This window comes from Bidens hawaiensis, unplaced genomic scaffold, assembly GCF_021521415.1.
Source record: "Bidens hawaiensis isolate Kalapana, Puna unplaced genomic scaffold, B.hawaiensis_p1.1 tig00011619_1, whole genome shotgun sequence".
NCBI lineage: Eukaryota > Viridiplantae > Streptophyta > Magnoliopsida > Asterales > Asteraceae > Bidens > Bidens hawaiensis.
The window spans coordinates 123095-145061 of NW_027491908.1; the positions used below are offsets into that span (position 1 = coordinate 123095).

A 21967-nucleotide genomic window follows, 5' to 3' on the forward strand; every position below is an offset into this window, starting at 1 on the left:
TGGTATTAACATTCTACTATATTTTATATATTTTATAAAATGTATAACTAAGTATCAATAAATGGTAATAAGTTAATAATAGAAGTCTATTTTGTTCTACTATGTATTTAGACCTTATATTAATTTGGACTACGATCAAATAATTTATGGAGAACCAGATTCTGGTGTAATTTTCGTCGTATTATTCATGCTTGTGTTTTGTAATTTTAATCTTTTGTCAATTTCATAAAAAAGCAATACAATTTGCTTATTGATTCAATATAATTTAATTACGAGCACATGTGAATACAAGTCGGCATGCAAATATAAAGAGGGTTGTTCAAGTTGCAAATACGGTCACCCAATAAGTCTAAACCGTGAAACCAAACCGTTAGTAACGGTTCGGTTTTACTTTTCAATGGTTCGGTTTTGGTTTTCAATAACTAAAAACCATTACTAACGGTTTGGTTACGGTTTGACCTAAAAACCGTCAAAACCGGACCGTGAACACCCCTATGTAAAACAGTTTATAAAATATGTCAACAACACATGCTGGTGAACACATTGACATAAAACATTTTGATACTCAATTATCCTCTCGAGACATTGTAGGCCTCGGCCCATCGTGGCTTAGGAAATAACCAAGTTCTGAAAGTCTAAATTACTATTATAAATATCCAGCTCAACTCGAAACCACTCAGCGACACCGCAGCGTCGAGGACTTAGCAACTACCAATATACACAAGATAATCCCCTCTCGGACATTACTTAGGTCCGGCCCATTGTAACATTTCAGATTTTCCAAACCCGTATTCGTGTACGTTTAACCTAACCCGAAACATTTTTGGTAGTTCATTTTTGGTATAAAATCGCTTATTTTAGGCATAAATCAAGTGAATTAAGGTCCAAGAAAATGATTATAATTAAAATACAAGTCCATATTCATAAATTACTGATGATGCACGAAATCTACAAACTTATTTCATTGATTTAGTCATTAAATACATATTCGGTTTCCTAAACAAGTGAATTTACTAAATATGGTTCGTTTTAGTGTTTTCCATATAAACAATACTCAAGAGCAAGCACTTGTCGTCTTGACCAAAAGTCATTTCCGGTCGGTAACACCCACCACATAAATTCTTACTTTTTAAAAAATGTAGATGAGTAATATGGAATATATATTTTTAGTAGTATAGAGACAATTGAGAGAGTTGGTAATTTTTTAAAGTTAATGGTGGGGTTTATATAGGTAAAAAAATAAAAAGCAAAAAAAAAATAAACATCCTAAAAATATAGAAAAAATTATAAATTTAAGAATAAAAATACAAATTTATTCCCAATATCCACCGCCTCCTGCTCTTCGTCTTCGTTCTTGATCTGCTTTGATTTCCTCAAGAACGCACACTTGTCATCTTGACCAAAAGGCATTTCCGGTCAGTAACACCCATCATATTGATCCATACTTCTTAAAACATGTAGTTGGGTATTATGGAATATATTTTTTTAGAAGTAGTGTAGAGACAATTAAGAATGCTGGTAATTTTTTAAAGTTAATAGTGGAGTTTATATAGATAAAAAAAAGAACAAAAAACAAAAAAAAGTTTTTTTTTTCTATTTTAACCCAAGCCCAACGGTCCCAACGATCAGATCTCGCTTCCCATGCTCAACGGTCACTTTAGCCACCGTGAATTGGCTCGCAGCCACTCGTTCGCAAGACCGATCGCGGATAGCCGTTGTGTTATTCGTGGCCGAAGTGGCTAGCAACGTCTACTCGCGGCTCCACAACGCATAGTCTAATTCAATTCGACAGGTGAAAAATATTAAATGAAATAGCCAGCCATATAGCTCTTACCAATAAATGTGGTAGAGATTACAGTTGCTTTTTTACTTTTTAATTATTTCTGTTACTTTTACTGACATGGTTTTATGTTAATCAATTCTAATTTATAGTCGCATTTGAGGTCCAAATCTTTAGTTAAATCCCTTTTCCCTCTCCAACCAAACAATACAATACAATACGTAAAACAAAAAATTTAAATTTAAATTTGTCATGCTTCAAATTTAAAGTATCTTTATTATTAACATCACTTGAGCAAAAACCATATCAAACACAAAAAGCAATTGCTAATTTATGTTAACTTGGTGGTATTTGGGGCTCATCCAGTCAAACCCAAGCGGAATTTGTATTTTAATACGTGACATCTTTGCACGTCGTCATTTATGTCTTTTCTTTCCGTTGCAGGGGTTAAAGCCAGAGGAATCCCATGGCTACGTGAATGTGGTTGATACAAATAGTGGACTAGACTACTTTCATAAGTATTATTCTTTTACTAAACTTTAGAGGAAAATAACACGCAATTGCAGTATGAAAAGAATCGACAGTTCATTCCCTTACAGAAAGATGGGCAGATTAAGAAGGGGCATAGAAACATGGGCCAGCTCAGTGCAACGACATAAGGGTGTAATATATTTGTTGCCGGGATTGTGGTGCTGACGGTGATGAAGTTTGTAACCGCAAGAGAAGCCGTTTTTAGAGTGAGAAGCTGTTTTTAGAGTGATTGTTGCACGACCCCGTCCTTCATTTGAACGTGCAACATATGTCACGGTGAGTGCATCGACATAAGGGTGTGTATTTGTTGCGTGATGCCTGATCTACAAGAGTTAGCTCCCGATAACAAGGTTGGGATGCCTGATCTACAAGACGTCTCCAAGGAGTACCAACACCAATAATCCCCTCTGCTCTATCATACTCCCCAACTAACCGTAGCATATGCCAATCAATAGCACACGGTCTTTCCATATCCTTTCTCGAAAAGCGAGACAGTCTTTTACGTGCCTCAGTTGCATGTGGGAACTGGAGAAAATCATGAGCCTCATTAATAAATTCACTGTCGACAGATGATTCACTATCCGACATAGTGAGCTGCAAAAAGTTTTATAATAACATAAGATAAGAACAAAAATTATTATTGCCAAAAATATCCCAAACTTCTTTCAGTTTTCACAACCCGAAACTAAACTTGACACTAAACCCGAACCCTAGCTTGTTTTAACCCAATCTGTTCCACCTGAACAACTAAACCCAGCAAAATCATTCATATTATTTATATATTAATAATCATGATGTGGAAGAACAACTTAAACCAGTGGTAAATGTTATTGAAATTTCACGGCTAAAGTGAAACCGATTCATATCGAAAATCGAAATGGTGGTAAAGAAACCACAACTTGTGCGAACACGACACTCGCATTCTGAGCCTGCAAACGATGAAGAAGGATTGAGCAAGAAGAAGGATTAAAAAGTAAATTTTACATGTGCTTATCTAATATGTAACATTTTATCATATTTTGTCCATTCTGTTTATGAGATAGTAGGCTACAAGTCTATATGTAGACTAGTGGAGTGCACCTACTACAAATGTGAAGTTTTCTAAATACTTTTTATAAAAGTAATTACTTTTGTTTTTAAATATAACTAGTTTTTGTATTCCGCGCATTGCTGCGGAGCACGTTTTCTACACGACAAAGTTTTGAACACCTAGTCTGTACGTTCATCGTCATGACATTTTAATAATTATGGCTGTACAACTGCATTTGCAAAAGGCTAAAACCACACAACGCTGCATACCAAGGTTTCAATTTGATTAATTTGTCAAATCTTTTTGTGATGTCTCATAACTCTGTCTCTGAGCATAACTGCTGCTTTGCAATACCGTTGTCAAGATGTTGTAACGCGGTCTGATTTCTAATCAAGTTCAAACATGGATTTCTGTAAGGTTTTCCGTCCTTATGACATTTTCACTGATTTCTAGCCACAATGTGTTTAACCAAGAAAACTGCTCATCCACTGGTCTTTCAGTAGGTTTGGTGTTCAATTATGTTTCCTTTGGCAATACAACATCCAATAAGAAATCATCTGACAACTATGTATTTGGTGCGTAAAACCTCCTAACCTGCTGAAAACTAAATTGAGTAATGGTGTTAGGTTGGGAATACTGGTATGAGAAGATTATACTATACGGCGGAAAGCAATTAAAATATTCAGTTGCATCAAATTGTTGTAACACATGCTTCTGTGATTGTTCAAAAGTTCTACACTAGACTTTGTGAGATAACCGAAAGTTGCATTTTAAACATATATGTAATGAGTTCTGTTTTGCATATATAATGGTATAATGGTATATTTTTTAACGGTTTTAAAAGTTTAAGTTTCGGCCCCCGACTTGAATGTTCAAGTTCCGCCACTGCTTCTTATGGCTTTGTTCAAAGGTTTCTTTTATGGCGCCTTCCTGGCGTGTCACGATCCGGTCGATAATATCTATGAATTTATCAATTTGGGAATTGTGTGTCAGCAGGTGTTTCTTCAAAAGTGCATGTGCACTCTCGACTCTGTTGTTTGTAGTATTACCAAAATGAAGATTTTGATCTATCCAGATAGACACAAACTTCTCTTTATAGTTGTCAAGCCAGATTCTGTGCAAGTATTGTAAAACTCCCCACAAAGGTAAATATATAGTCAATTTGAAAAAAATTCCAGAACTTGATCAAACGTAATAATAAATAGGATACTAGAATAATTACTTTGATGGCTATGAATTAAAGTTTCATAAAGCTTTGTGTATCTCTTCTCATATTTTGCGGGCGTGACGAAGTGAATTAACAAATTCCATAGTTGTTCAAACAATTCCCATTCTTCAATCAAAGCGAAACTTTGCCTGCAATTCTTAAAAATGTTTTGAGATATGTGAAATTTGGTTGTGTCTGGAATACAATTTGGCACCCTTTCATCAATGCAAGATCCCTTTCTGTTACTATCACACATGGCAACGTGCACATGTCTAGCGTCGTCTTGACCATGGTTAACACCCATATGAAGTTATCCTCCTTCTCATGTGATATAAAGGCTAACACTATCGTAAGCGTCTTTCCGGTAGAGGTTACACCAACAATTTGTACAAGTGGCAACTTGTATACATTTGTATTATATGTGGTGTCTATGATCAACACGTGCGGGAATGCACGATATATCATATATGGCGCAAGATGAATGAAGAATAAATCCTCAGGGCATTAGTGGCTGGATTTGTGCAATCGTGGTGTATATAATTTTTCCCGATCAACTAATTGAAAAGAATGTTCATTGGGCTTTCTCATCCGCGCTCCTTCTCTCGTAGCTTCTTCCTTTCGTTGTACCCGGTTCTTAGCGACGATGCATTTTTATTGCCCTTCGCCTTTAAATTACTAAGATTGTCGCGTGGTGTCGGTCTATTTGATACACATCCGCCACCACAACCTTTTCATCAGGGGTAAATCTCATTGCATATGGATAGCCCTCCATGTGTGCAACGAGTTCATGGTTGTGTGTATCACATGACACAACTAATGACCAACGATTATAATTTTTGAGATACTTGCCTATTAATTGAAAACGACAACCGGTTTTATTCGTACCAGTACGTCGGGTTTTTGCCATGCACTTGTACTCCCCACCGTGATCACACCTTAGGTATATTTTGACCACCTCACCAGCGACGTTACTCTTTGACCGTTCTATGACTATGACTACACCATTCTCACGACCTGTAGTTTGCGCCCATGTCTTCAGTTCATCGAGAGACCCAAACAACTGAAACAAAATAAATATTTAGTGATGCTCGTGCTTAAATAATACAAACATAATTTTAAAAAAATAGACCTGATCGGTTGTAAACACTGATATGTTGTTATAGGATTCATTATCGTTATCGCCGTCGCAAAAAATCGTCATCACTCACGTTAGTTTGGTAGTGAACGAATGAGAAAATTACATGTTTCGTTCGTGTTTATATATTAAAATCGGTAGAATATTATATCACGTCCAGAATATTATGTCGAGTCAAATAATGCACAGAATATTATATCACGTCCGGAATATTGTATCGTGTCATTACCTAAAACGAGGGTAAGCATGTACGGAATATTATATCATATTTTTTTGGCAATCATATCCGCATACTATCACAAATCTAAACACATCCGGCTCAATCAATTCTTTTTTTGTGTTTCCATACGCTCGTATGACTTACAGTCAAAAGGCGTATGTCTGCACTCTCAGTGTACTTGTGTGTACTTCTGTCACGTGAGGTTATATACGATCGTATAACTCCTATACGACCGTATTTAGGATGTGTGAGTTTTGAGAGACGTAGGAATATCATAACCCTATAAAAAATTAGACTTTTATTTTCTTTCTGTGATTTGTTTTTTTGTTTATTTTTCTTGATTAAGGATATTGCCAAGCTTGATTGGGTCAATTGTTTGTTCTGATCGGTCATTGCTCCTCTTTATTTCTGGAAGGTTTGTATTGGTCCCTTTTCCAACTCCATGCTATAATGCTATTGGCTTGTTACTTTTTATGTTATGCACGTGCTTGTCTATTTTATGTTGAAATAAGTAGTTATAAATGACCAGATTGTTGTTTATTTTTTAACTTATTATTGTTGCTTTGTGCTAGCTTTTAGTTACACCAGATCAAATACAGTGTTTATTTTAGTTACTCCAAATGATCGATGATTATATACAATTAAGTAAAATAGGCTGGTCAGGCAACCCGCTCAAATCGAACGGGGCTCGGTTCGGACATGTGGTCGGATAACATGTCAAAATAATTTCTTATTTTTCGGACAATAGACTTCGTAATACTTGACAACCACATCAAGAACACTATCAACTACTTAACGCATCAAATTTATAATGATAAATCATGAGTGAACTTATTATAAAATCATTACAAGTGGACTTAGTTAATCATCCATACATCCTTTCCTTATAGCATAAAAATAAAAATAAAAATAAAAATAACGATTCAGTTATTGTTGTGCACGTCGTACCATCTGAGATCCACCATGCATATCTTCATCTTCATCATAAGCTTCTTGAGCTACTTCCATCTCATCTCTTCTCCAAATGAGTCAAGATAAACAGGAACTCGCACAAGGCTTTCAAGATGTATGCGTAATGCTATTGTACAACCTGTTTCAAATTTTGTAATTTAAGTAAAACTTTTAAAATGGTTGAAATTGCTCTTTTATCCCTTGATATGTATTTGAAAGGAGCATAGATAGATAAAATATTGAGAAAATCTGTTTAAAAAGAGAGAGAGTGGTTATGGAGAAACTAATTTCATTCATTGATTAAAGATTATCACACCTACGTTAAACATACAGTAGAAACTCGATAAATTAATACTTGATTATTTAATAAACTCTTTAAGATAATATTTTTTGCCGGTCCCGACTCGGGGATAGGGTGCTAAATTAATAATTCGCTAAAATTATAAGATAATACATTTTTGATAATTTCTTTAGACCCCATATAAAATATAAAATAATAATTCCTTATATATAGCATATTACATGAATGATTTATGAAGGTTTCTTGAAAAATGACTCAATTGTCTTTTGTTTTTTTGTTGAAATCAATTTCCCCTTGAATCTCGTCTCTAATTTTCCTTAGCATGGTAAGAACTTCTGGTGTTGTTTTCTCATAGCTCAACAAGAAATTGTTCAATTTGATTGCCGCTTTAATAGCTTCGTTTCGCGAAAGGGGCTCCATTGTAGAACTTTCATCATCTTCTTCATCAATATTATCTTTATTAATTCCAATAACGCTTTCAATAATTTCTTCATCAGTCAACAACTGTGCAACTACATTTTCTTCTGAGTGACTCAGAACATCTTAGACATCCATTACATTGCGATAACCCAACTCTTTGATCAAATTCTGGAGTTCCTGAGTGCTTTCACCACCTTCATCTGAGTTCTCAAAAGTCATGTTATCTGTTGATCGAAGTTAACAATGACGAAAGCAGTTCGCAATTGTATTTGCACGAACATCCATAGTCCATGCTGAAATTGCAAGATTCATTGCATCTAATACATTTATTTTTGCTGGATTTGGAACCCCTAATTCATAACCCTCCAAAAGACTTCTATAAAATCGACGACGATAATGCATCTTAAAAGCTCGTATAATCCCCGCATCACAAGGTTGAATTTTTGAAGTTGTGTTTGGTGGCAAAAAAAATAATTCAACATTTCGTAATCCTTCAATAATTTTTGGATGAGCAGGGCAATTATCCACTATAAATTAATAAAATATTAATTAATATATAAATTAATAATTATTAATTTATCGATTAATTAATAACTCTTTTAATTAATAAATTTTGGTGATCCCAAGTGTATTATTTTATAGAGTTTCTACTGTATATGAATAACTTAAACCCTAAAAGACATTAGGTCGAGCCACGAAATAACGAGAGAATTCCCAAAATAACCCACCTTTGGAGAGAAAGTCTAATTTTGACTCATCTTTTTGTTGAATTCCAAAAATAACCTATCCCAATCTCAATGTATCGATGAAACGATTTTGGCTGCCAATGAAGTTCAACGTTCAATTAAAAGACTGTCGTGTGACACCAAATTACACGTGACGATGAGTCTTGTACCAAATACAAATCGCCATGATAAGTTTAATAAAAAAACATGCAGTCACGATGCATTTTTTTTTTTAACTAAAAACTTGGGGATGATGAAAACATGCACCACGGCGGTTTTAACGGGCTTATGCGTTGGACATGCAACTTATTGCTTTTTATTTAGAATATTTTATTAGTATAGTTAATTCACTAATATTTAGTTTTTCTTCGATAACTTTTAAAATACAAAGTTTTAAATTCCGAATATACCGTTGAGACGTGCTTATTTTTTATCTATGTACCGATGTAAAATCCATTCCAAACTAACGTGCTTAGTTTTTCTTCATTCCCTAGCAGTTTTGGACGATTTTGGGGGCAATTAATCACAATTCTAACACCTTCCAATCATTAATTCTTCTAAGATTTCAAGATTCCAACAAATAATCCAAGCGATTATGATGTAAAGGCAAGGCTAAACCATTCGTGACCACTTCAGATGTGGGGTTCGTGTAAGAACTGATTGTTTTACGACGTCTATCAAAGTTTGGATTTATGTTTTGATTAATCATTCGATTAACTGAACTGTTACGTTTATTGTGATTGTTTGAACGCTTGTTACCTGGGATTTATCTATGTCATCAGCTTTTGGTTAAAATCATCAACAATTATGATTGAGTTCTTAGTATCATTGATTTGTTCTCGTTAGCCATTGATTGTGTTTAACTCTTATATACTTTTACCGCTATTTAACTAGGCTGTATCTAGTTGTACTAATTAGTCAGATTAAGTTATGTTAATCAACAGAACCAAATCACATAGTCTTTTAAGTGTTTATCAATCATAATTAACAAACTATTTTTATGTGGTTATCCATTTGATAGGAGTTATGTTTAATCAGTTTTCTGCATAACCCGAACTATGAAGTGTTGTCAACTTTTCTCACATTGATTCTCAATCTAAAAATAATCAGTTTTCTTGAAATTATTTTCATAACTCAAAATTTTTAAAAAGGATTCACATAGTTTGTTCAACTTCAAAATATAAACAATGAATTTTAATATTGTTTTCACTAATTCCCTGTGAAGACGACCTTACTAGTTCATACTAGGGGAATCTTTGGCAATGAGCTTTTAGGAGCTTATAGCTTTAAGTTTTTAAGAAAAAGCTTATCCTTAATAAAAAAAATTTGTTTGGTGAAGAAGCTTCAAGCTTTTAAGTTTGGAAAAAAAGCTCTAATTCTAAACGCTACTAATACTAGCATTTCAGAAAAGCTAGAAGTTTTTGCATTTAAATTTACAAGTTTAGTACTTAAAATTTCATTAACTTTTGTAAATTTATATAATAATTACATATTTCACCCTTATTCAAAACTAACTACCCCCATGACTCTTTAAAAGACCGTAACTTTTTCACACGTTAATATTTTTTTAAATAAATTACATCATAAAAAAGAGCATTTTATTCTCTTTAATTTGAGTATGATATTGTTATACTTCTTTAACTTTAAAAAGTTAGTATACTACGTGATTACCGGTTATGATTGGCCCAAGTTGAGTCAGACGAGCTCGGGTCATGTGTAAGACCAAATTAAGGTCGGAACGAGTCGATACAAAAAGAGTTAATTTAGTTCGGTTCGTGTCAGTACGGTTTTGAGTCGAAAGGGGCCAGATCAGAACATGTTTCAGATTAAAACGTTGTCGGGTCAGAAAGGGTTTCAGATAAAAAAAGGTTGGTCTAAAAAATTATCTATTTGAAGTTACTGTTTATTTGAGCTTTGTTTCTTGATTTTCGCCACCGGTTACACGCTTATTGCCTTTGCATGAGTTACACGTCTGCATTTGGGCTATGTGTACACTATTACCAAGTGAATCACGTACCGACACTAATTATGCAGTTGATGTCAGGTTGCGCGCGCACTGCCGTACCACGTGGGCAACCGATTAGTTTTATTAAAAGCTCCAGCTGCTCTGCCAAACACCTAAATATATCTAAAAAGCTACAGCTAACAGCTACCAGCCACTAGCTTCCAGCTAACAGCCATCTGCTAGTTTTGCCAAACATACCCAATAGATATAGGTATTTAAGTCTTAAAAATACTGCTTTTTATTAGTACATGACATCTACATCAATAAGTTGTTTAAAAAAATTCCTAAAATAATTTGTATTCATAACACATATTGATTTATAAAAATTCCTAAAATAATTTGTATTCATAACACTTTTTGATTTATTTTTAACTCTAGTTAAAGACAACTTTCGTAATTAGTCTATGTTAAAATCATTAATTAATATGTTTATCAATCCACCAAAGTATATTATCTAAAAGATGTTGAGACATTTTACCAAATACAAGAGTCACTCTTTGAGTACGTTAAATGATGCACAACAATGTACTTTATATCATTTCCTACCTGAATATGAAATATTATTAGTTTAAAAAATACCACAATTAAATGCATAAGTGCATTATGTCGTATTGCTAGCTATATTACGATTAAAGTTAAAAACAAAATTGGAATTACGTTTGTGAATAACGGCTTTGTTGAGAACTGTTTACGTCGAGCATATGTAATTGGTTGTCAAAATTTTCCATTCATACATTGGCTCGCATGATTGGTATTCCATGCAAGATTGATGTTGTGAACTCGTATAAACATATTAATTAATGATTTTAACACAATACATAATTGAATACAAAATTATAATAATTAAAGTATCATGACCAGCAATAAAACTTACCTTTAAGGACAGAAAAACTTGAAGAAATAAGCCATATATATATATTAGGTGCCGATAACTATAATATTAATTATTCGTAACAATTTATTAATTTAATAATTTGTTTTTTATATTATGTTTCTAAACGCAATATGTCAATTATTTAACTAAAAAGTGAAAACATTCAACTAATTAGAAGTTTCTATTTTGAAGAGACCCAATCTCATTGTCCAGTCGGTGCCCACTATCATTTCTCAAAATTACCATATCACCCCTTAATAGCCACCAAACTAGAACCTATTCAAACCCCACCAAAGGGCAAATTCGTCCAAATGCATTATTTAGCCAACAAATACGAACTGCTCTCATTGACCATCACAACATTTGATCATCTCTTCAAACTCCAAATCAAGCCCATTAAAATCTTGGATCTTGATCGCCAAAAACCCATTAAAAATGCATGATTTTTGCTTTACAATCCCGTACGGGATGATAATATTCTGTGGTGGGATTATTGGGTTTGCAAGAAAAGGCAGTACGACGTCGTTGGCTGGGGGTGTGGGCACTGGATTACTGCTGTTTCTTGCTTCGTATCTGACGCTTAATGCGTTCCACAAGCGAAAGAACTCGTGGGTCGGGTTGATTCTTGAAACTGGTATGTGTTTTGTTAATGCACGCAAGGTGTTTGATGAAATGCCTCAATGGGTTTTTGGGTGGGTTTGAATAATATTAGTATTGGGTTTTGTTTGATCTTGTTATGTGGGTATTTTGGTGATGATTGTTTTGTGATTTGGTGAATTTTTACAACTTTTTGCTCAAAAATCTTCAAAAATGACCAAAATGCCACTCGTTGACGCAGTGCAGTCAACGGCCGAGTTAACCAGAAAAAGTACTCCAAAATGGTCAATCAAAGTTGGTGTATAGGTGTTTTGAGTAAAGGTTAGAAAACTTGTGTTTAGGCCTGTAAACAAACCGAGCGAACACGAAAAAAGGCATGTTCGTGTTCATTCATTTAACTTAAACGAACACGAACACTTATCGAACACATATTTTGTGTTTGTGTTCATTTATTTAAAAAATGAACGTGTTCGTGTTCGTTTATGTTCGTTTGTTTAACTTCTAAATGAACAATTCATGAACATAAACGGGCATAAATGAACATAACTGAACAAAGATAAACAAACATAAATGAACACATGCAAATGAACACAAACAAACATAAATGAACACACTTAAATGATCACAAATTAACATATATAAACCATTAAGTAGATGACTCATGACTCTTCAAGATAATATTTAATTGTTTTCTATTAATATGTAAACAAACATAAACGGATATAAACGGACATAAATGAACATAAATAAACAAACATAAATGAACGAATGAAACAAGTGTTCATGTTCGCTCGTTTATTAAATAAACTAACATAAGCGAACTTCTCCGAACGGTTCACCGAGCGTTCGGTTCGTTTACAGGCCTACTTGTGTTATAAGGGAAATCATTGATATTAAAGTAAGGTTTGTTAATGAAATTATTTATATGCATCAAATGTTTAGCTGTTAGAAAAATCCTTTGATTAAGTTGGGTTTATAAGTTAGTTATCTCCCAGATAGTCAACTCAGCTGTGTCAGAAAAAATGGAGTGGGAGAAAGAAAATGGATAGTTATACATAACTAGATGCAGTTATATCGTGCATAATAGATTTTTTGCGCATCATACTATATAAATATGTACATTTAATTTAAAACACGCTAAGTAACCAATGACGTTCTTCAGTCAATTTCTATATTCACCTATATAATCCTTTGTATTCATTTCAAAAAAAAAAAACTAATACATACAATAATTTCACTTTCGGACCTAACATAACATAATGTCGGAGGTACCATTTGACACGGAGTTTGTTGGAGGTGAACAACCGCGCTTCAACCATAAAAAACGGCTGATTGTTGCGGGGTTGGTCACTGTGGGTGTGATTCTTATCATCGGGTTGGGGTTCTTGTTTACAGCGGGCGTCATTTTCAAAGCGAATAAGCCCGCTGTAAGAGGCAATTTAAAAAGTATCTCGATAGTGAACTTATCTAATCTTGATTAAGTAGATACGGTTCAAACGGGGCTACAAATTGCATCCCTTGTGCCCCGCAAACTTAAGCTCCTGCCTAAAGTAGCAACCTTTAACCTCGTGGCACGCAATCATGATGAAACTCACACGACCGTTTCAAGAGTAATATATATAATTGCAAACAATGATCAAGATTTTCAGTTGGAGTACCAACCGAACGGTTTGGATAAGACGTTAAAAAACGATATACTTTAGTTTGTGCTTATCGGGGAATATAATATGTTGGAAAAACTCGTCATTTTCCCGGCATTTCCCTACACACATGCCAATTCGAAGTTCTAATGTGAGTTCGCGGTTTTGATATAACAAGTTGGGATCGTATAATAAGCTAGCATTTGAACTTGTTGTACAAACTCACATTTGAACTTCGAACTAGCGTGTGTGTAGGGAAATGCCGTGAAAATGGCGAGTTTTTCCAGCATATTATATTCCCCGAGAAGCACAAACCAAAGCATATCGTCTTTCAACGTTGTATCAAAACCGTTCAGTTGGAACTCCAACTGAAAATCTTGATCATTGTTTGCAATTGTATATTTAACTCTTGAAATGGCCGTGTGAGTTTTGTGGTGATTGCATGTCACAAGGTTAATGATTGCTCCTTTAGGCACGAGCTTCAGTTTGCGGGGCACAGGGAATGCAACTTGTAGCCCCACTCAAACCTTAACTCCTAGATCAAGATTAGATGAGTTAACTATCCATATACTTTTTAAATTGTCTCTTACAGTGGGCTTATTCGTTTTGAATATGATGCTCGCTGTAAATAAGAACGCCAACCCAGTTATTAGAATCACCCCCAAGATGATCAACCATTTTTTATGGTTGAAGCGCGGCGGTTCACCCTCAACGAATTCGATGTCGAATGGTAGCATGGACATTATGTTAGGTTTGAAAGTGAAAAGATTGTATGTATTTTTTTTTTGAATGAATACCAAGGATTATAAGTAAATATTTGATTGAAGCACGTTATTGGTTAGTGTGCTTTTAAATTAAATGTACTATATAGTATGATGTGCAAAAAACTATAAATCTATTATGCGTTATATAATTGTATCTAGTTATTTGTAACTATCCATTTTCTTTCTCCCACTCCATCTAATATTATTAAAGTCTCCATCTTGATTTTTTCTGTACTATTATCTTTTGTAATTATGCATTCTATATGAACATATAGGTAATTACATTACATATATTTATCACATGTTCATGTTTTGTTATTGCCGTAGCAGTGTGTGATTATTGTTGTCTTTCATAAAGTTATCGTCACTTATTTTGTTCATCATGTTGGCAGAGTAAAAGACATTATTTTACCAGAGAGAAACATTGAATTTTTGTCTGTTTGTCGTTAAAGATATCATATTAACATGCTCTGTTTCTCACTTATCATCTTGTTTGGTCAACCCTTGATTTCAGTAATTGCGGCTGCGCTCACTTGGGTTATGGGACAACGATACTCTGAAACCGGCAAAATAATGCCTGCTGGTCTTGTTGCTGCCATCAGGTACACTGTTTGGTTGAGATTATGATATGAAATTATTGTTTTAGTTTCCATCCTAAAAATCAAATTTCTGGTGAACTCTGTTTCAGTGGACTGATGACAGCATTTTACCTGTACAAGATAGTCACCGGTGGCAACCATTTTCCCGCCAAAACTGAATAATCCGAGATCTACAATTTGTTTCTAAATCTAGCATCTGTAACGTTCGTGTATTCTGAACTGATTATCATGTATACTTGATAATAGTTTGTGTTTTGTGAAAAAGGAATTGTGTTGTACTTATACAAGAGCAAAACCAAAGGAGTTGATTGTATCAGGTTGAATCGTTGAACCCGAACTTACCAATATGTTCATAACAAAAACATCAGCCATGACCTTGACAACTTAAATCCTGTAACACAAACATAATTGTTTAATCCATTTATCTAAACAAGTCAAATACGTTCAAGCACGTTGACTTGCCGTAAATGAGTGGTAATCAAGCGGTAAACTTGTTAAGCGGGTTAAAACGTATCATATCAATGAGCACGACACGCATTAAAAGACGTCTCAAACATTTTTAACTTAAAATTTAATACATTATACAAGCATGCACCCCTCTCTCGAGTGGTAATGTTACAATAAACGATCCAACAATCTACTACATTTCTTGACAACATTCAGTATATACAAAACAATGTTTCGTGTTACTTTCACCTAAACATATCCTTCACCATTAAATAAGGAGAAATGGTTTAGACCCTAGAATCATTACACCTATAACTATATGGATTCAACAGTATTGCGGTCTTTCATAATCCGGGGGCAGTGACGGGCAACTTTCAGTCATATGCGGGTACGGGTCAATGGTATTGTACCCAGGTAACTCCATCCGATGTTTTCCTTTAATTTGACAAAATGGTAACTCAACCGTGTCACCTTCGTTACACCACTTTGGCAGCCGGCTCGAATTGTTTTCGTAAAAGTTAAGCGTGTAAGCATCCTTTATCTGCATAATTCGACGTGGTTAACATGCGTATACATTTACATAAAAATGATAGTAACTATAAATACATAAGTTGTGTATGAATGGTAGTTGACTCACTGTGAACTCGGTAACTTGAATTTGATCCGCAAGATCTCCGAAGAGTCCTGCTTCTTTGTACATTTCAAGAACGAATGCAACACAAGAAGTTGACTTTCCGTCCGCATATACCCAATCATCTTGTTCGGGTATAGTTAATAATTCAGCAAACGACGAACCGCGTCTTTCAACTTCCACTAAAATATCAGCAAGTTCAAGCCCCTGCAAAAAGTCAACCTCAAGATACTTTTGACCAATTTAATTATATATATACATCAATTCAAGTTATGTTTTTCTCTAACGGGTCAAATGGTTAAACGAAAAATAGCTAAAATGGGTAAACACATATATTTGAGTTAAATATGGTTTTAGTCCCTGTGGTTTAACCCAAATAACCTTTTGTCTATTAGTTTAAATTTGACTTTTTTAGTGCAATAGTTTCATTTAAGTATCAACTAAAGTCCAGGCCACTAACCCCGTCTAAATTTTCTGCTAACTTTTTATTGAAGGACCAAAATGCCCTTGGACTGTTGTGTTACTTAAGTCAAAATAATAAAACTTGATTAAGTAACACATATAATCCAAGTCTTTTAATAGAAGCTAAAAGAAAATTTGGATGGGATTAGTGGACCAGACTTTAATTGATATGAAAATGAAACTGTTGGACTAAAAAAAGTCAAATTTAACCTACTGGACTAAAGGGTTATTTTGGACATTAAAACCATATTTAACTCTATATATTTTGTAATCACAATTAATTAACCTATAATCATCACAACGAGCACGTCATATTTAAAGAAAATCATAGCAAACCTGGGTACCAAGCCGTTTATTCAAGGCTTCATTCCACATATTAGCCGCGTATGCAGGCTGCATTTGATCCCACACAGTCATCACAGATGCAACCTGCAATATAAACAATCATTTAACATTCAAAAATGAGCACTATGATGGATTAAAATTTGAAATTTGTGGTACCAGATTAGCATCCAAAGGCGGTGGATAATTATCACTGATAGTATCTATCCAACTAAATATCAAATTATGATAACCATACGGTAACCCGACCATACTCTGTGCATACTCCCAAGCAGCAGTTTCATTAAATTTGGCCCGTAGATCAGGATGCAAAGGAAGCAAAGCTATATGTGGATTTGAATCATCTTCATTCAACTCAAAATCCCACCACTCGTCCCATGGCAACAAAGCAATGACATCTTGACCCTACAGTCAAAAGTCAAAGGCAAAAGCTACAAACTTCATAGTCAAACATAGGGGTGCCAACGAGCCGAGCTGCTCGCGAGCTACTCGAGATCGGCTCGTTTAAAAGCTCGATCTAGCCGAGCTTAATCGAGCCCGAGCCCGAGCCTAAAAGTAAGCTCGTTTAATAAACGAGCCCGAGCTTCACTTATCGAGCTCGAGCCAGTTCGCTAGCCTAAATGAGCCTGCCATTTATATAACTTTTTAAAATATATATTTAATAATTATTAATTAATATATATAGTGTTATGAAAAAAAATAAAATAACTAAATAATATATATTAGTTTACACATAAAATTATAATAGAAAAAAATATATAAAAATAATTATAACTATATAAAAATATAATTGATAAATAGTAAACGAGCCGAGCCCGAGCCGAGCTCGAGCTTCAAAATCTACTCACGAGCCAAGCTCGAGTTTTGAAAATAGAGCTTGAAACGAACCGAGCTTGAGCTTTGTGTAAGTTAAACGAGCCGAGCTTGAGCTTTGTGTAAGTTAAACGAGCCGAGCTCGAGCCTAGTCGAGCTCGGGCTCGGCTCGGCTCGTTTGCACCCCCTAGTCAAACATATTAAGATATTAAAATTTTTTTAACACTTACATCTTCATCTTCATCTTCATCTTCATGTCCAGATTCACCAACCCATAGTTTTCCTTCCGGGTCCCTCAAGCAAACAGCCGAATGACCCGCATAAGACCCGGATACCCATTTTTCTAGGGTTTCAAACCCGCCCCATCTACCACGAATCTTTGATATTGCAAGAAAGTCCCCCGAATGAATATCGTCCTCGGTTATGTTTGTTACCCATGGTTCGGGCCGGGCCTCAAAAGTAGCTCCCATATGTTTCTTGAGAAACGCAAGATTCGAACTTTCGCCCCAACCCGTATTTGTGAATAATGGGAAGACTTCCCATAATGCTTCGAGGGTTCCTATCATTCCGGCTTCCATAAGAAAAACTGAAATGCCTTTGTGTTTTACCTTTCACGAAAAACAGGTAACTTTTTGTTAGTACCAAATGTTGCTGCATGTATATGTATTAATAAAAACTGAATTTGTTAACTTACATATTCGTACTCAGCTTTCCCGCTCCATTCATCGAACTCGAGTGTATGCTCACGAGATAGAAAATAATACTCCCATGTCACACGATATGGAGTCGCGAAGACGTAAATGTCCATGCATGTCCAACTGTGTGCATTGCTAACCTAAAAGATTAAAAAAAGCGACGATTTAAAAAACGGGATACCAGAATTTGCAAGAAATCTAGGACCAAATACAGAAAGCTAAAAGTTATATAGCATGAAATTAAATTCATGTAAAAGAGTGTGTAGTTTGAACTCCATATCCCATATTGAACAAATATGTATACACCAATAACTGAAATTATTTATCCAACATGTCAAATAAATTAAAAGTAACCAATAGCCATTACAAAATCAATCCAACAAAACAAACTTTATAAAAAAATAAACAAAATTAACCTACTCTATCTAAGAGCATAATTTCCAAAAATACCCTCCATCTAGAACTCAATTTGATCTCCATATACCATATTGAACAAATATGTACACACCAACAACATAAACTACTTATCCAACATGTCAAATAAATTAAACTTAACAAAAATATATATTTGAATCCATAATACATTAACACACACAATTACTTAACAACCACTTGTAAATGCGCCAAATTTGTAAGACACCCTCTAATAACCTCTACCTAAAAGCATAATTTCCAAAAATACCCTCCGTCTAGAACTTAGTGGCGAGGCCTGACTGATTAAGAGACAGCCTCTGAATCATTCAGCATATCTCTGAAACTTAACCATTAAGAGGGACCGAGGTAGCCTCTAAATTAAAACTAACCAACAATCATAATAAAATTAAACTACCAACTTGAAGAAACACTAAGTGACCCGAGGCAGATTATGGATAATCTGGGGGTTAAGTAATGTTTCCCACGAGGATGAGGTCCGGCAGAGAAGGTTGTTCTTCAGGTGACCTGCAAAACAGACACCGTAAGCTCGTCACTGAGAAGGGGGGGGTTCCTCCTTGTGACCACCCTCCGGCGTGAGAATCAGACTAGATTGCTCTGAATATAAGTGTATATTAAGAGATTGCTAGATAAGAATGAGATATCAGATGATGTCCTTACCATTCCAAGGTGTTGGAGTATTTATAGCCGAAGGTAGGTTTCCTAGAAGGTACAGCCGGCTGAATAGTATTCCTGTTCTACCAACAGTGGACTACGCACAGGCCATGCTGGTTGGTGGATAGACTACGGCCAACAGTAACAAGGTCGGCTATACACTGTTCCTTTACTGCCGGCTATGCACTGTTCCACCAACTGTAGGCTGCGCACGTCCCATAGTAAGGGTTAGTGAGTAGGCAGCGGCTAATAATGACAAACAGTACTAGAGGGTGCTCCTCCTCGTACTGTTGTCGGTGAGCTGTCACCCTGTGATTGGTTCATGGGCTGTTCTGGTCAGATCGTCTGTTCTGCCCATACCTTAGTAGGTATAGTACAAAAGATCTTCCAGAAGCATACGGACTGGCTCATTTAGGCGGGAGTATTCCCGCCTTGCTCATTCCTTCATGTGACTACTGAAGTAGCTAGTGCCTTGTGCGTGTAGCCTTGCTGTTAGTGCGGGTAGCCTTCCCTGATGGCTTGTATCCGCAACTGCGGGAACAGGCGGGGTACTTCACCATTGGGAGGCTTTCCCCTGCGGGTACAGCTGGCGTACTGCGCGTAAGGTTTTCTGAGCATGGTGGGTCCTGCGGGAGCAGTTGGTCGTTGCGCAGACGTCCCTGTTCAAGGTGAGTCTTGCGGGTCCAACTAGGCTCTGCTGGGACCTACCTCTTCACAACTTATAATAATAATAATAATAATAACCAACCTTAATATGAAGAGTACCACCACCAAATTCACTCCCACTTTTATTATGCAACTCCAACCACGCACTATTCTCATAAAAACAAGACCCTTTCCAATGCAAACCCGAATTATTCGCAACCGCTGCGGCGCCGACAAAGCTCGGAAGGAGATCGGCGGCCCCACGGAGCGAGTTGAGGATCGGCCAAGAAACTTGGCGTGGCAAAAGTGGGAGGATATCCGTTGGTCAAATTAGTGGCTTAAAAGCTTGTACCCTTGGAGTGTAAGTATAACTAAGGATTAAGATGATGGTTATGATTAAGGGTTTGAAGATGAAGATTGAAGCCATTGAAAGACGTGGATTGTAGATGCAGTTTGTGGGTTGTCGAAGTGATTAAGGATTGGTTTGATTGGTTTGGTACTTTGGTCGTCTAACTTTGTTATGTTTTGTGATTGTGAGTTTGTTAGTTAGTTCTATGTTTTGGTTTGTTACTAGAATACTCCCTCGGGTTTTGAAAATTCCCAAAACGTCCTTTTTGTCACGAGAATTCGAGAAAATGTTCATCTGACTGGTGTCAATCTCAAATCCGTCGGATCTGATTGTTTAAAACGCCACGTGTGAAAGAAATTGGTGAGGGCCGACGGAAATTTTGTGGGTTCCGACGAAATTTTTGCAATGTCAGACAAGGTTGACACGTGGTTTCTTATAACAGATTGACGATGTCGTTGTTTGACATTTTTACACATTTGACGGATTTGAGATGGATATTAAATGGTCTTTTTGGTAAAATGAATGTTTTCTTGACTTTTCGTGATAAAATAAGCATTTTCGATATTTACCTTGAATTTATCGGTATTTATTTCTGTCACCTGGCAAAGTTTGGTGGCACAATTAGTTAGGTGTGTGCCTTTAGTTAGTGTTTAATGCATTTAGATTCCGATCCAGGGTTTAGTTTTTGAAGGTCTAAAACACATTATAAAATTAATTTGATTGTTTTAGTTACTTTCATGACCTTTTTGAAGTTAATAGGTGTAAATCAAAATAGTAAAACTATGTTATGTTGAGGTACCATTCAATAAAACTCATTTCTCTTATTTAATGATACAAAATAGGGGTAGTTGGGTTGTATATTACATGATGTGGTGTAATTTATAAAAGTTGAAGGATTATTTTTTAAAAGTAGAAGAGAATAATTAAAAAGTAATTTATTTATAAGTCATGTTATTTTTGTGTTATCGTCTTTAAAATGCTCTTTCTTAATAAAATGTCTCAGGATTAAATAAGTTTTAAGGATTTAAACTATAAAACAGTCTCAAACAAAGAATTTACATTTAAGTCCGTCTACACTTTAAAAGTTTGACATTACTAGTTGTTGGGTCCATGCAATCAAGTCTAGATCTTTCTTACAAACAAACTTGGCTCTCAAAATTAGATGGAATAATCTTGTACAAAGTTAATGTTTTACTTCATCCAAAGATTTGTGTCATTTTGTAACTTGTAACCAAACTTAGGTTTCAATATGATCGGTTTTACTATTCAAAAGGGGGTAATAACGTAGCTTGTTGCCCGTCTACCTGACTCTCTATTGTAATTGAATCATTTTATTAAATAAAACCACACTTAATAGCGTTCATTAAGCGAAGGGCAAAGCCAACATTATCAATAAATTTGGGTCATTTTGTAAACTTAAAAGTTAATACTGTTTTATTAAGCTAGGGGCAAAGTCATAATATTATCTATAAATTTGGGTCATTTTGTAAACTTGTAACAGAAATACGAAAAAATACAAAAAGATCGATAACTCCCATTATTATTACTTGGTAACGGAAGAGTGCACGGATATCAAAATATATGTCACTGTCACCTTGTTAACAAAACACAAATGAATGTATCAACCGGGCCTACTTATGAAACAAACATTTTACTACCGAAGAATATAGCATTAATGTTGTACCATGTGCTAACAATAAATAGCGGACCAAAGATTT

General features: G+C 35.2%; 2 protein-coding genes across 2 annotated transcripts; one reads left to right on the plus strand and one right to left on the minus strand.

Annotated features, from left to right (window-relative positions):
- Positions 1-11614: 11614 nt before the first annotated feature.
- Positions 11615-15001, plus strand: LOC143538387 (protein FATTY ACID EXPORT 6-like). Its single transcript, XM_077031960.1, has 3 exons — positions 11615-11813; positions 14695-14782; positions 14869-15001. Exons 1-3 carry the CDS (start codon positions 11615-11617, stop codon positions 14939-14941), a joined length of 360 nt encoding a protein of 119 aa, XP_076888075.1. The 3' UTR covers positions 14942-15001.
- Positions 15002-15475: 474 nt separating this feature from the next.
- On the minus strand, positions 15476-20222 carry LOC143538399 (uncharacterized; the record flags this gene model as incomplete). The annotated part of the gene is made up of 7 exons (XM_077031971.1): positions 15476-15767; positions 15864-16064; positions 16656-16748; positions 16821-17066; positions 17705-18082; positions 18169-18309; positions 20004-20222. Coding segments are annotated over 7 exons (1494 nt in total), but the record flags the coding sequence as incomplete, so codon positions are not given.
- Positions 20223-21967: the final 1745 nt, after the last annotated feature.

What these genes read in the sequence shown, in the direction of transcription:
- LOC143538387 (XM_077031960.1), top strand. Translation starts at nt 11,615, where the DNA reads ATGCATGATTTTTGCTTTACAATCCCGTACGGGATGATAATATTCTGT. An exon ending in CGGGTTGATTCTTGAAACTG is followed by an intron (nt 11,814 to 14,694) that starts GTATGTGTTTTG and finishes CCTTGATTTCAG; the next exon opens with TAATTGCGGCTGCGCTCACT. An exon ending in GGTCTTGTTGCTGCCATCAG is followed by an intron (nt 14,783 to 14,868) that starts GTACACTGTTTG and finishes ACTCTGTTTCAG; the next exon opens with TGGACTGATGACAGCATTTT.